This window comes from Oncorhynchus clarkii, chromosome 10, assembly GCF_045791955.1.
Source record: "Oncorhynchus clarkii lewisi isolate Uvic-CL-2024 chromosome 10, UVic_Ocla_1.0, whole genome shotgun sequence".
In the NCBI taxonomy this organism is placed as follows: domain Eukaryota; kingdom Metazoa; phylum Chordata; class Actinopteri; order Salmoniformes; family Salmonidae; genus Oncorhynchus; species Oncorhynchus clarkii.
Window position 1 is genome coordinate 45024289 of NC_092156.1, and position 14200 is coordinate 45038488.

A 14200-nucleotide genomic window follows, 5' to 3' on the forward strand; every position below is an offset into this window, starting at 1 on the left:
CCCTTTGAAGACTACAACCACCCACAGGCCACGATCAGGCAACACTTCTGCTCCTCAGGCGTTACTTTAAGTCATGCGCCCTATTGAATGAACAGACATCCCTGTATCATCAAGTGGTTGCTCATCTACTGTGACTCATCTGTTCCAACTGCATTGACTTCCTAAACCCACACTCCATTCTGGTCTTTAAGCACTTTCTATCTTATGTTGGACTGTCCACAAACAGTACACATAGCACTGTAAATGTAGGACTACTTAATTTCTAAATGTTTTTTTTGTTAAAAATGTATGCTGTTGTTCAGACCCTATGTAATGCACTGACAGTGAGCCTCTCTAGTGCCTGCTAATGCACAGGTGATAACTCCAATGTTCAAAATGAGTTGAATATGTTCCTTATCTCTAAATGATGCTACAATAGTAGTTCTGCCTCAACTACCTCCACATTACTATCCTGCCTGCATCCTTGGCTATGCAGAAGATGCATAAAAACATTGTTAATCATTCATGTGAATGGCATGCAGAGCTCTCTTTTGAAAATAAAATTCTAACAAGCTGTGTTTATCTTTTTGATTGACATAATATTGTGAGCGAAGAAAATGCAATGCAAGTGATACTGCCGTCCACCTTTAGGTTCATGGTCCAGGGTTTGTCTTATTTAGCAGGTACATGAAGAGATCAGTTTAATGATAATGTTATAGTCAAATGTCTCTTACAAAATATAGTAGTACAAACCCAGAATACCTCTTCCATGCAAATGTGTGTACAGTATGGGAATAACAACTACTCATAAGAATGGGAAAACAAACAAGTGGCATCTTATCACAAATAGTGCTTTACATATTCCTTACATAATGAAAAGGACACGTCGACTTCAGGCAAGGTTTAAAGCTGCATAATGATTAACATTGAGCTGCAAGTGTGTTTGAATGTCAACAGCTGGCAGTGGCTTTGTCGACCCAGTCCCATACATGCACAGACCCGTCTACAGCAGCAGAGAGGACAGTCCTGGGTCGACTTGGATGCCAAACATGAGTGGTGACCACAGCTGATGAAGTGTCAAACTGATCATCGGACATCATGTGACCTCGGTGGATAAAAAGAGGCTGGAATTCCATCAACTCTGGTCTCCAAGAGGCAGTGTCGTAGATTTGCACCATTCCATCAAAACCTAGACGGGAAGACAAATTCAATGGAAAAGTTCTGTATTACAAGAGCCTTCAATTGGAACATATATTTAGAAAGCAAGAAATGACTTTGTACTATCCATAAGACATTAATTAATTACATAAAGCAGGATGAAGGTGTGACATTTTGCTCACCTGACACAGCAAGACAGTTGTCTAAAGCGGGCGCCCATGTCACCTTCATGAAATCATCACTGGTAGTTTTCCTCTGGACATGAAGCTGGGCTTGACACAAGGGGGCTCTTAGGTCCCTTAGATCAGACACAACCACTTGGCAGGCAGAGGAGAGCCTTGCTACACTACAGGAGGATGGATCTGATGAGGACAGGTCTGTTTTAACACCCATACACCAGTGGACGCCCTCTCTCCCTCCAGCTGGGTTATTCTGAAGTGCAGAAGGCTTCCGTGTGTCCCCCACATACAGGTCACCATTGCAGGCACAAGCGAGAAATACACTGCCACTCACAAATTGCAGGGAGCTTAGTAAATCTGGAATGTCTTTCCCTGAGATGGAAGGAAAAAAGATATCCGTGACTGTTATACATGTGTTTGTACAATAACATTATACTCTATAGGAAATTAGAGTTGCGTGGAATGCTTCAGTGTCACTGTATAAAACAGGTTATTACCCAGAGAGTAGAGTGGCTTCCCTGACGTCAGCTCAGTCAGTTGAATGTCGCTGATCTGAGAGCCATGAAGAACACATGTGCCTCCAGTTAACCCAGGGGCTATTTTGACACCTTTATCTGATGATGCACTCTTCAGTTGTAAAACTCCTGTCCTCTTTATGACATCTAGCATTTGAAGACAAATCCCGCAAGAGAAATAAGATTTCAATGTGGGTAAGACCGATGCTGTCTGGGGCCTAATCAGGTTTTAAATCATCATTTGAATGTGCAGTATAAAGTGGAGAGCAGATAGGAACTGCAGTCTTATTATACTGTAATATACAGAAAAGGAGACAAGGAAACAGTAGGTCTACTCACCACAATCGTCTCCTCCTACGTCCCACACCTGGAGATTGGAGTTGAAGCCATCATTGGTAACGACACACCTTAACAAGAAACAACAGTTTGAAGATGAAAGCTCATGGCAACAAAAGGAAGTTACATAATCAATGGGTACTATGATATACCTTGTTCCTGGAATGTGTTTGAGGCAATGAATGGAGCCAACGGAGAAACCTCCATGGACCACTTTGAAATCTCGTTCTGCACAAAGACCCTGCCCACATTGAATAGACACATTGGTAGTCAGTGACGTTCCAAAACATAACTGGTATCTTGAAACGTTTTGTTTCATGCTTTAATCATTTCAATCCATTACCTGATTATCATCACTGAAAAGTTTCAGTGGCAAAAGCAGCTCTAAAATTTCATTTTTATCTGAACTGTAACCTGCAACACATATAGCTGTGGGGTAAAGACAAAAAGTAATTTAAACACAATCAATGTGGTTGGTTGGTTATAATCAAAACATACTATATAGCCTTGTAAAATGTGAAAATTATGAAAAGGCCTACTTTTTTCTGATGTCCATTCAATTACTCTTGTAGGATGTTCAAGTTGATACTCGTGAATATTATTGTATCTGAAAGAGAACTACGTGTGTAAGTTGAACTCGGTTTAGAGCAGGTGCAGCAAGTATATACTGTTAAGAGATATTCTAGTCTTATCTGGAACGTCCTAAAACATTGCGCCTGTGAATGTACCCCTAGTGTTTTCCCACAGAGACACGTGAAGCATGATTTAAGCAACTTCAATATATCAAGGAAGTCTCAACTCACTTTCACTATTTCACAAAATAATTCGTACTTACATTTTCAAAGACTCGATAAACCAGTCATCAAATTCATTCTCAACCGAAGAGGTTTCACCCATCTCGTCCACCGCTAAACAACTTCTGTACCTCCGCCTGTATTTGATTAGTAGCAGATAAGCAGCCGTGTTGCCACCTAGCGGATTGGAGTGTAGATCAGAGCAACTCTGTAATGCGCATCCAGTCAAAGAGTGGGCCATGTTCACCAACCAAAACATAAACAATGAAGCAAATACATCCATCCCATTACATTTTCACATGCAAATAGCACTTGATTTAATATTTAATATGACAACAAAAACAAAATAATGTTTTTACTGCTGCTCTTGAATTATTTGTTACTTTTATTTCTTGTTTGTTTTTTTCTTTGTTTTTTTTCTTGAAAAAATAACTGCATTGTTGGGTAAGTGCTTGTAAGTAAACATTTCACTGTAAGGTCTACAACACCTGTTGTATTCGGCACATGAGACAAATAAGATTCCTGGAAATCTTTACAGACTGTCGCTGTAAACCATAGTCAAAAGTAGTGGTTGATTAGGTGCTTGTCCCACTTGACGGCTAGTCAAGAAGTTGACTGTATGATGTGTCATGGTTGCAACGTTACACTTGGTTTAGAGCAGAAAGGTTAGCAGGTTAGCTATCTGCAGAGATACAGGTTAGCAGGTTAACTATCTGCAGAGATTCAGGTTAGCTACAGGTTAGCTATCTGAAGAGATACAGGTTAGCTATCTGCAGAGATTCAGGTTAGCTACAGGTTAGCTATCTGCAGAGATTCAGGTTAGCTACAGGTTAGCTATCTGAAGAGATACAGGTTAGCTATCTGCAGAGATTCAGGTTAGCTATCTGAAGAGATACAGGTTAGCTATCTGCAGAGATTCAGGTTAGCTATCTGCAGAGATTCAGGTTAGCTATCTGCAGAGATTCAGGTTAGCTACAGGTTAGCTATCTGCAGAGATACAGGTTAGCTATCTGCAGAGATACAGGTTAGCCCTCTGCAGAGATAAGGCCATGAACAGTCATGACATGGAGGTAGGTTTGTTCTGCCAGTCAAAAATATACGTATTTTGATTCACTTTCAAAGCAAAGCATACATTTAATTATCTTCCCATAACTGAGTCTTACTCTTTAATGTTAATTATTTTAATACACATCAAACAGTACAGTATTAAAGAGAAAAATAGCCAAAGTTACACCGTGTTGTTCCAGAAAAGAGCATTCATGTTTCTGTTAAACAACGTTCAACTCGGCACAATTATTCTTAATTTCAAATAGAGCAGGGTATTTGTTAAAGTCTCTTTTCAAAAGAAAAAGTTTCAGTTGATCAAAATAAAGTACTAGTGAATAACATCAGAAACCCACCCTGTTCACTCCCCCTAAATTGCTGGGCTAAACCAGCTGGTGTAAGGTCTGTGTGGTTTACTGTGATATAACTGTGACGATAGAAAGCCTCATGTAAACAGATTTGTGGGGTTTACCCCATTGTGGTAGTGTCACGCTGTGCTGACTGAATAGCAGAGGTACAAAGATAGACTGATAGACGAAGAATACAAAGCAGTGCACAAAGCAGTGGCACTTGTTTACAGATAACATCCATGCCTTTAACCTCTACTGCACCAGGCCAGTCACAAGCCATATCTTCCAGTGGTGTAAAGTACTTAAGTAAAAATACATTAATGTACTACTTAAGTAGTTTTGGGGGGTATCTGTAATTTACTATTTATTTTTTGCCAACTTTTACTTTTATTTCACTACATTCCTAAAGAAAATAATGTGCTTTATACTCCGTACATTTTCCCTGACACCCAAAAGTACTTGTTACATTTTGAATGCTTAGCAGGACAGGAAAATGGTCCAATTCACACACTTATCAAGAGAACATCCCTGGTCATTCCTACTGCCTCTGATCTGGCGGACTCACTTAAGACATGCTTAGTTTGCAAATCATTTCTGAGTGTTGGAGTGTGCCCCTGGCTATCCATCAATAAAAATAAAATAAAAATGGAGCCATCTGGTTTGCTTAATATAAGGAATTTGAAACAATTTATACTTTAACTTTTAATACTTAAGTATATTTTAGCAGTTCCATTGCTTTTCATACTTAAGTATATTTAAAACCAACTTTTACTCAAGTAGTATTTTACTGGGCGACTCACTTTTACTTGAGTCATTTTCTATTAAGGTATCTTTACTTTTACTCAAGTATAGCAATTGAGAACTTTTTCCAGCACTGATATCTTCAGTGATATCTACTAGTCCATAAGAGGTTGTTACTAGTTAAAGCACTGAGTAGCTATCAATTAGAATTTTGTGACAAGTTTTAGATAATTTGGTGATGTATTACTATTTGTGAATTGGTCGCAATATATTTGTACTATAACGAACGGTGACCTGGTCCAAGACAGCAGCAGGTAAACAAGTCTAGAGGCTACTGTACATCTGCAGTGTCTGCGATATAAGCCATTCCACTAAAAGGCAGTGCTATGGCATTGTAATAAATTGTCATTTAACATAGCATAATGGCCTGTGAAAGAGTTATGCCATAGAATATGACAAACAAACATATTCATACATAGAACGACTGGTGAGATGACATAAACATGAGCATGAATTATTACACTTCATTCACAAAAGCATCATTCCACCACAGCTGCTGGCTGGCTGGCTGGCTGGCTGCTATTGGGGTCAGTCACTTGACTGTCATTGTCCCCTCGTTGTACAAAGCACACCAGTTATTTGTAGAAAGTTACAAAAAATAAAGGAAACATTTTTTTTGTTTTCATTGATTCAACCACTGTTCAGAGTATATAGTCTATCTATATATCTTATGTCTTTCATTCCAAAGCAACATGACAATGTTATTGACTAACAGCATTGCATCAGTCAAAGGATGTAAAATGAAAGCACCTGGTACACCCTTTATTATTGAATTATCATCAGTTCTGGTCAACAGAGTAGAATCTATCATCTAACATTATATCATTAAAATACCTGATATTTTGAATAAAAAACAAAACAACAATTAAAGTATTTTTATGCCTTTATTGTTAGTCAACCACTCATCTCCAAAGCGCATATCCACCTTTTGAAAATGCATTAATAATAGCTATGGAAATAATTTTCACTGTGGACTATAAGATTGAGCCTACAGTATTTTAGAGATGATTTCAGTACTTTGAGTGCTTCTTTACAAATGAACTCTATTTTAGTTGCATTACCATGTATCATGTTCCACGTACTGTAATGAAAGCAGTCACAACTGCACGCTTTCAGATACACATATTCAGGTTCCATAGCAAAATACGCTCAATTGATCTTGACATCATCTGACATTTCCACAAACATTGTCATTGTCGTTTACCATAAGGCTTGCAATTTGTTCACAGTAGGCTTTATCCAAAGGAGTCTCCCAGACTAGTTCCATAGGTGCCACCACGATCATCTATTTCTATGCCCCTTTCAATCCAATCCATGTCAAAAAGGCAGACCAGTCCTCAGCCTGTGATGTCCTGCTGCAGGTATGAGATTGCCAGTCACTGCTAAAACCGCACGGCACAGCACCTGCAAATAATGAACAAAAACACAGTGAGGGCTTGTGCAAAAAGTCCTCTCAGATACTCAGCTGACAGAACTCAACAGAATTTGAAGGGTCAGGAAATAGCACACAAAAGTGTTACATCAGAACAGCAAAAATCCAACATACGACTGTTATTGTGGATGTCTGACAAAGCTGATCAGACACCATCAAGGTCTCTCAGACAATATACATGATACAAAACGTTACATGTGTACATTTCAAATAGATCATTCATGTACCTGTATCTGCGAGGACAACCATGGTGTCCAACAATATATTCTTGGGCATAACAGAACCGTCTGCAGAGTCCTCTATAACCACACGTCCAATATTGCATCTCTGCATCATCAGCTGTTAGAATAGTAAAACCATCATGGAATAAGTAGCAGAAGAACTTTTCAACTATACCATTTGTTGTTTGCTAATGACTAGAATACTTTCACATCAAATGTTCATCTGATCAAATCAGGAACTGTTATTATATGAGCTTTGATGTTGATCAATCAATGATAACAGTATGACTGATGTCAGGCTAAAACACTAACATTGAAGATCATACATGCATGATCTGTATAATAAGACATTTGCAATAATGTCTTTAATGGTAAAATAACTCCGAACGCATATCAACTGTTAGGAATTCCGTTTCATTTCTGCCCAATACACATCAGAAAATCCACTAATATAATCCCATTTTACAGGTATGATGCATACCTGCGCCATGACATAACAAAGCCAAGGTACTTTATCCACTGCTTACCCTCAACAGCTGAGAGCATCAGGAGAAGTACAAGGACAACCAGGCCCAATCCCTTCATGTTTTGGTACCGCTAAGATCTCAGGCAAATGCAATTTCCAGGGCTGATGCTGCATTTATACAGCATTTCACCCCAGGGGGAGGAGTCGATGGGCACTGCCCAAATCACAATTGCAGAGTGCTATTGAAAGAAAGGTGCTTTTTGGGGTTAAAATGGGTACTATATCCTTACAGAACACATCAGGTGTAGGTTCTTGGAAACGTGGGGCTGTTTTTGTTACTTTTTGTTACTTTGTTACTAGGGAAAGGTTTCTGACTACATGGGCAGAACAACATTGTGGAATCTATCCTATGATAGAGCCCAGCATAGATTAAGAATTAATTGATTTAACAAATACTTTTTTTCAACATTTGTGAGACATGAGGAGAGGCAAATTTGGGCTTTTGTTTAGTACCTGATGCAATTTACTTGTACTTACATAAACCTCTATGACTGGACAGCTGCAGCATGGTCCAGCAAAGAGAGTCAGAAGAAGAATGAGCAAAACTACCACCATGAACGATTCCCTCAAAAAGAATGAGGTCTCCAAGTCAGATCACACAGTTTAAGGTGACTCAATCATCTATTTAATTAGAAATAAACCAACCCCTCATCCAGCCGTCTGTCTTTTCCATGGGGTTTCAGTACACACCGCTCTGCCCAGGTCTAAATATGGCAGTCGTTTTTGTGATACTGCTGATGCTGTAAAACTGCAATCAAACTGCACAAAACACACCACTCTGATGATGCTGGAGCTATTGTTAACTGCACAACAATGATAAGCACGTACACTCACAGTCACATGTAGCCTGTTCTACGCCCTCTAGTGCTGCTTGGTCAGACAGACTACTGGCCCTCCAGTGAGAAACAAATATACCATATGTGGCCTCATGAGCGTACTGACTTGTGGTCAGATACACTGAACAAAAATATAAATGTATAGTCCCATGTTTCATCAGCTGAAATAAAAGATCCCAGAAATGTTCCATATGCACAAAAATGCCTCTCAAATTTTGTGCAGAAAGTACGCACACACACACAAACAAACAAATTTGTGCCATGGACAGCTACAACATATTTAGCTTATGTTGATGGACACATTTTATTTTTAATTTTTTAGTTGTCACTGTATTCGACTAAGCATAAGTTATTTGATGATGTTGAAATGTTAAAGTTGAAATGGTGCTGGAATAGTGGAGGCAGCTCCTGTTTTCTTTGCGACTTGCACTAACTCTCTGTGGTTCTAAATCAGTAGTTGTTTAGTAGTCCGAAAATTTCGGAAACATTAACTTGCTTTTCCCATGCTGTAGGTCATGTACTGTTTGTTACATGCAATATGCTGTTTGGACTTCACCGGAGTTTTCTCTCTGGTTTTGTGGTTGAACTTATTCTGCCACTGTGTCTTCTTATTTTCTCAGCCTTAGGCCTAAGCACCCCCCTATCCACATTGGCGGGACAGCAGTGGAGAATGTGGAAAGTTTTAAGTTCCTCGTCGTACACATCACGGTCGAGGGAAGGCAGGTGTGTGTAATGATGGTGGCAGGAGTGTGTAATGCAGAGCAGCCTGGCGCCCTTGAGTGCCTGGGGGGAAGAGCGGGAGCAGGGGTGACAGCAGACAGTACATGTACATTTGTTTAAATTCAACCCATGATTGTTATGTTTCTTGCTGGCCATCCATGTGCAGCTAACTGACCTCGTCTACTCTGCCTGTCTGTCCGTCCGTCTGTCTCTCAGCCACTCCAAACCTATTCCTATCACACCCGTAAGCGTTGCACAGGCACCTTACAGACCTGGCTTTCCTGATTCTCCGTAACCTCCAAACACAGACTTGGCGTGGAGGCTACATGCTGATCAAGGCTACAAGGTTCAACTGGAGTTTGACACCTTCAACTTGGAGGATGACTGTCAGAACGACTTCATCAATGTGTATGACTCCCTGGTGCCAATGGCAGAGTGAGAAAGTGGAGACAAACATCTTCCCATTGATATTTACTTCAGATGCCTGGCTCATGACTAATGAGTTCCATCCAAGTGCAATTGTCTGCCTCAGTTAAATCATTTTTGATCTCTGCGCAGGAAATGTGGATATTATAAACGCAATGAGCATCTGTCGTTCATTTCCTCTGGAAACGTCATGCTGCTGATGCTGGTAACCAACGAGGAGAAGAACTTCCCTGGCTTCAGATCCACTTACTCTGAGCTTCCCCTAGAGCCAAGGTGAAGCTGGTTGCTGTGGATAAACTATGGAATAAATATAATTTTGTGTCCCCAATGGTGGTGATACTCCTTATCCGTTTCTCTTCCTGCATAGATTGTGGCTGTAAACTATCAGGACTTAAAGGCACCTTCACTTCTCCAAATGTTCCCTCCCATTACCCACCTCTGATCAAGCATGTCTGCAGGGCCAGAATACCAAACGACCGCACAGAAGTGTAGAATTGCAGGATGTTAGCTTTGAAACTGTAACATTTTCTCTTAGCCTCATGACATATGTAGAATAGCATAATAAAACTGGGACATTTTTCTACACAAACTATGTTGAAATGCAGGAAGTTGAGCTGATTACTCAAAATAAAAAAAAAGTACATTGTTTGTGGAGCCTCCTGCTCCTGCTGCTGTTGACTTTTGATACAAGTTTGTGTGTGTGTGTATATATATTTACATACACAGTCCTGATTGGAAGTTAGTTCTAGAGCCCTCAAACTCAGCTCTGGACCTCTTTTCATTGTTCCCCTCTAATCAGGGACTGATGTAGACCTGGGACACCAGGTGGATGCAATTAATTACCATGTAGAACAGAAAACCAGCAGGCTCCAGACCTCATGGGTTAAGAGTTGAATATCCCTTCTCTTCAGCCTACCCCTTCAAAATAGGGGGATACACATGCAAATAAAAAATGTCTGGTCAGTGGTCAGAATAATCAGATTAGATTGTGATATACTTTTAGCTTCTGAATGTCATTAATTTGCCAATATGTTTGTGTGTGTGTCTCTGTGCAGCATAGGAGGTTGGTGACACCTTAATTGGGGAGGACAGGCTTGTGGTAATGGCTGGAGCGGAATCAGTGGAATGGTATCAAATACACCAAACACATGGTTTGATGCCATTCCGTTTGCTCCGTTCCAGCCACTATTATGAGCCGTCCTCCCCTCAGCAGCCTCCTCTGGTGTGCAGAGTGTGGTACACGGTCTTACAGACACTCCCGTATTGTGGGTGGCCAGGCCTCCAGTGAGGGAGAGTGACCCTGGCAAGTTAGCCTTCGCCTCCGAGGGTATAGCCATGTGTGTGAAGCCTCAGTTATCAACGACCGCTGGCCTGTCACTGCTGCCCACTGTGTCCAAGATGACGTCAAAGTCAAGTACGTACTCACCTTCTTGTTCCTACTATTTCACTCACACTACTGTACATTTGAGCCACGTTTCCCAACTGCTCTGAGGACTGTTCCCTGTAACCTCTCCTGTTTTCAGTTCAGCTTTCAAAATCATTGTGATCTTTGTGAAATGTGGGATCGTGAACTAAGAGTGTGTATTCCAACAGGTATCCTCAACAATGGGAGGCTTACCTTGGGCTTTAATGTTCAAAGTCAGACTGAAGATTGGACAGTGAAGAAGAACCTGAAGCAGATCATTCAGCATTCGGTCTACCACGCCCACACCTCTGACAACGACATAGCTCTTATGGAAGTAGACAGCCCTGTCACACGCAACCAGTGGAGGCTGCTGGGGGGAGGACGGCTCATAATAACAGAATCTTGAGTGTCATTCACTATCCCAGGTTAACATCAATGTTGTAGAAGGCATAGGTCCGCATCATTAATATCAGTGTGCAACATCCTGAAGGAAGGACAGACCACTTCCAACATGTTATGTGCTGGTGTACTGTAAGGAGGAGTAGATGCCTGTCTGGTAACCCAGCCAGCAGCTAGTCTATCCTACTTGACGCATGTTTTATCCTCCCTTACTTTAGGTTATCTTCATGCCATCTTTGCCCTGCTCCTTCTGACAGGGAGCTGCTGAAGATCCGTTCTTCATGGGGTCAGTAGACTTATCTTCCTAGCTGGAGTGGTGAGCTGGGGGGGGATGGCTGTTCCCATAGGAACAAGCCTGGCATCTACATCACCAAGGGACTGGATAAACCAGAAGACTGGGGTGTAGCAGACAAGGACTGGGGTATAGCTGAGAAGACGGGTGTAGCTGAGTGGGAAACCAGGTTGTCTGGCTGCAGCAGAGAAGACGAGCCTGAGCAACACTCAGCCCTCAGGAGATCATTGTCTAACTTCTTAAAATCCACAGGCTTTTGATTAGTGTGCATAACACCCGACTTTACGGTGACTCTACAAGACCCATCACATTTGTTTAAAAAATATATTTTTACAGTTATACCCACAATTCTTACTTTCTAAACAAAATGCCATTCTCACATACTTACAGTACACTCACTTTGGCTGTGTTAGTATCTTGCTTAGAAAAATACCATTAAGTAAGTTTAGTAAGCATTGATTTCTTTTGAGACCTTGTTTGTAAATTCAATCTGGAGTGCCAGAGATGGTTCTGGGCGTTTCTAAAGTCAGGTCAGAGCGTTCAGAGGGCACACTGGACGCTCTGGCCGAGAAGGAGGGTTGATCCAAGTATCTGACCTCACAAGCACCCAAGCTAACTGGCTAACGTTGGCTAGCTTCTCCCAAACACCTCACTCTGACCATTTTACTCGCCCTAACAGAGCTGGTTAGGCTGTTTATGTTACCCATAGCATTGGTGACTGAAACTGTGCTGCCGTCAACAATTTAATTGTAAAAAAAAATTGCTGACGTTTGACACCAGCCATATTTAATCAAATGTATTTATAATGTCCTTTACATCAGCAGATGTCAAAGTTCTATCCAGAAACCCAGCCTAAAACTCTAAACAGCAAGCAATGCAGAAGCATATTCATATTATTAAATTCATCAGTAATTCTGCGTTCATGCACACTCAGACAAGAGTGCTCTGAAATCGGAGTAGCCAGAGAAAATTTATGAACGCACCCTTAATCAGTTAACTCGAGTACATAATTTATACAGCTAAAATCTACAATGCGATGTGAAAACAAGTCAGTCCCCCCCCCCCCCCCCATTATCTCCCCAATTTCGTGCTATCGAATTGGTAGTTACAGTCTTGTCTCATTGCTGCAACTCCCATACGGACTCGGGAGAGGTGAAGGTCGAGAGCTGCGAGTCCTCCGAAACACAACCCAACCAAGCCGCACTGCTTCTTGACACAATGCCCACTTAACCCTGAAGCCAGCCGCACCAATGTGTCGGAGGAAACACTGTGTACCTGTGCACCGTGTCGGCGTGCACTGTGCCCGGCCGGCCACACGAGTCACTAGTGCGCTATGGGACAAGGACATCCCTGCCAGCCAACCCTCAACCCAACCAATGCTGGGCCAATTGTGCAATTGTCCCCGGGTCTCCCAGTCGGCCACGACAGAGACTGGACTCGAACCCAGAATCTCTAGAGGCACAGCTAGCACTGCGATGCAGTGCCTTAGACCACTGCGCCACTCAGGAGCCTGAAAGAGTTGTGACTAAGGATTTCACCTTTAACCTCAATGTTGAAAATTCCAAGTCCATTTGCGATATTACAACCAAAAATAAGTTACTGTAAGCAACACTTTTTTTTCACTGACATCATTGCATGTGCAATAGAACAGCATAATATATACTGCATCTATTTTTTACCTTCATGCTACCCACTGCTTTGTCAACAAAACAAAAACAATAACAATGGCAGAGGGGCAAAGAGTGGCACTGTTTCCTCCTACCATAGTGGATTCTCTTTGTCACGATCGTTTGTAGAATTAACGGACCAAGGCGCAGGGTACGTAGAGTTCCACATGTTTATTCAGATGAAATTCACAAAAACCGCAACCGAAACATGCAGCAAATGGCGTGCTCACAGGCAACTAACCAAAAACAAGATCCCACAAAAACCCAATGGGTAAAGGCTGCCTAAATATGATCCCCAATCAGCGACAACGATAGACAGCTGCCTCTGATTGGGTACCATACCAGGCCAACATAGAAATAACAAACTAGAATGCCCACCCTAGTCACACCCCAACCTAACCCAAAATAGAGAATAAAGGATCTCTAAGGTCAGGGCGTGACAATCGTTAAAGAAAGTGAGCTTTTCAAATTCTGCTAAATGTTACTTTAAATCAAGAAGTCAATATTATTATGTTTTTGTATGAAAAATATTAAATTTTAATAATTTGTTTTTCCAAACACAGCGCAAACACAATGTACAGTCGTGGCCAAAAGTTTTGAGAATGACACAAATATAAATTTTCAAAAAGCCTGCTGCCTCAGTTTGAATGATGGCAATTTGCATATACTCCAGAATGTTATGAAGAGTGATCAGATGCATTGCAATTAATTGCAAAGTCCCTCTTTGCCATGCAAATGAACTGAATCCCCCAAAAACATTTCCACTCCATTTCAGCCCTGCCACAAAAGGACCAGCTGACATGTCAGTGATTCTCTTGTTAACACAGGTGTGATTGTTTAAAGAGGACAATGCTGGAGATCACTCTGTCATGCTGATTGAGTTTGAATAACAGACTGAAAGCTTCAAAAGGAGGGTGGTGCTTGGAATCATTGTTCTTCCTCTGTCAACCATATTTACCTGCAATGAAACACGTGCCATCATCATTGCTTTGCACAAAAAGGGCTTCACAGGCAAGGATACTGCTGCCAGTAAAATTGCACCTAAATCAACCATTTATCGGATCATCAAGAACTTCAAGGAGAGCGGTTCAATTGTTGTGAAGAAGGCTTCAGGGCGCCC

General features: G+C 41.3%; 2 protein-coding genes and 1 pseudogene across 3 annotated transcripts in view; 2 read left to right on the top strand and 1 right to left on the bottom strand.

Moving 5' to 3' along the window:
* Positions 1-555, top strand: part of LOC139418569 (sialidase-3-like) — a 2709-nt gene extending 2154 nt beyond the window's left edge. For both annotated transcript variants that reach the window (XM_071168136.1, XM_071168137.1), the window contains exon 3: positions 1-555. This exon is cut by the window's left edge and continues 1370 nt beyond it. The gene's annotated coding sequence lies outside the window, so the exon portion shown is untranslated.
* Positions 270-3114, bottom strand: LOC139418570 (WD repeat-containing protein 73-like). The gene is made up of 8 exons (XM_071168138.1): positions 3003-3114; positions 2707-2774; positions 2511-2596; positions 2320-2408; positions 2171-2238; positions 1814-1978; positions 1320-1688; positions 270-1168 (listed from the first exon to the last, which is right to left on the bottom strand). The coding sequence occupies exons 1-8, from the start codon at positions 3062-3064 to the stop codon at positions 930-932; spliced, it is 1146 nt and encodes a 381-aa protein (XP_071024239.1). The 5' UTR covers positions 3065-3114; the 3' UTR covers positions 270-929.
* A 5792-nt stretch (positions 3115-8906) lies between these two features.
* LOC139419243 (suppressor of tumorigenicity 14 protein-like) lies at positions 8907-11527 on the top strand (annotated as a pseudogene).
* The last annotated feature ends 2673 nt before the right edge of the window (positions 11528-14200 follow it).

What these genes read in the sequence shown, in the direction of transcription:
- LOC139418570 (XM_071168138.1), bottom strand. Translation starts at nt 3,064, where the DNA reads ATGGGTGAAACCTCTTCGGTTGAGAATGAATTTGATGACTGGTTTATC. An exon ending in TTTTCAGTGATGATAATCAG is followed by an intron (nt 2,409 to 2,510) that starts GTAATGGATTGA and finishes CAATGTGGGCAG; the next exon opens with GGTCTTTGTGCAGAACGAGA. An exon ending in CAACTGTCTTGCTGTGTCAG is followed by an intron (nt 1,169 to 1,319) that starts GTGAGCAAAATG and finishes CTTCCCGTCTAG; the next exon opens with GTTTTGATGGAATGGTGCAA.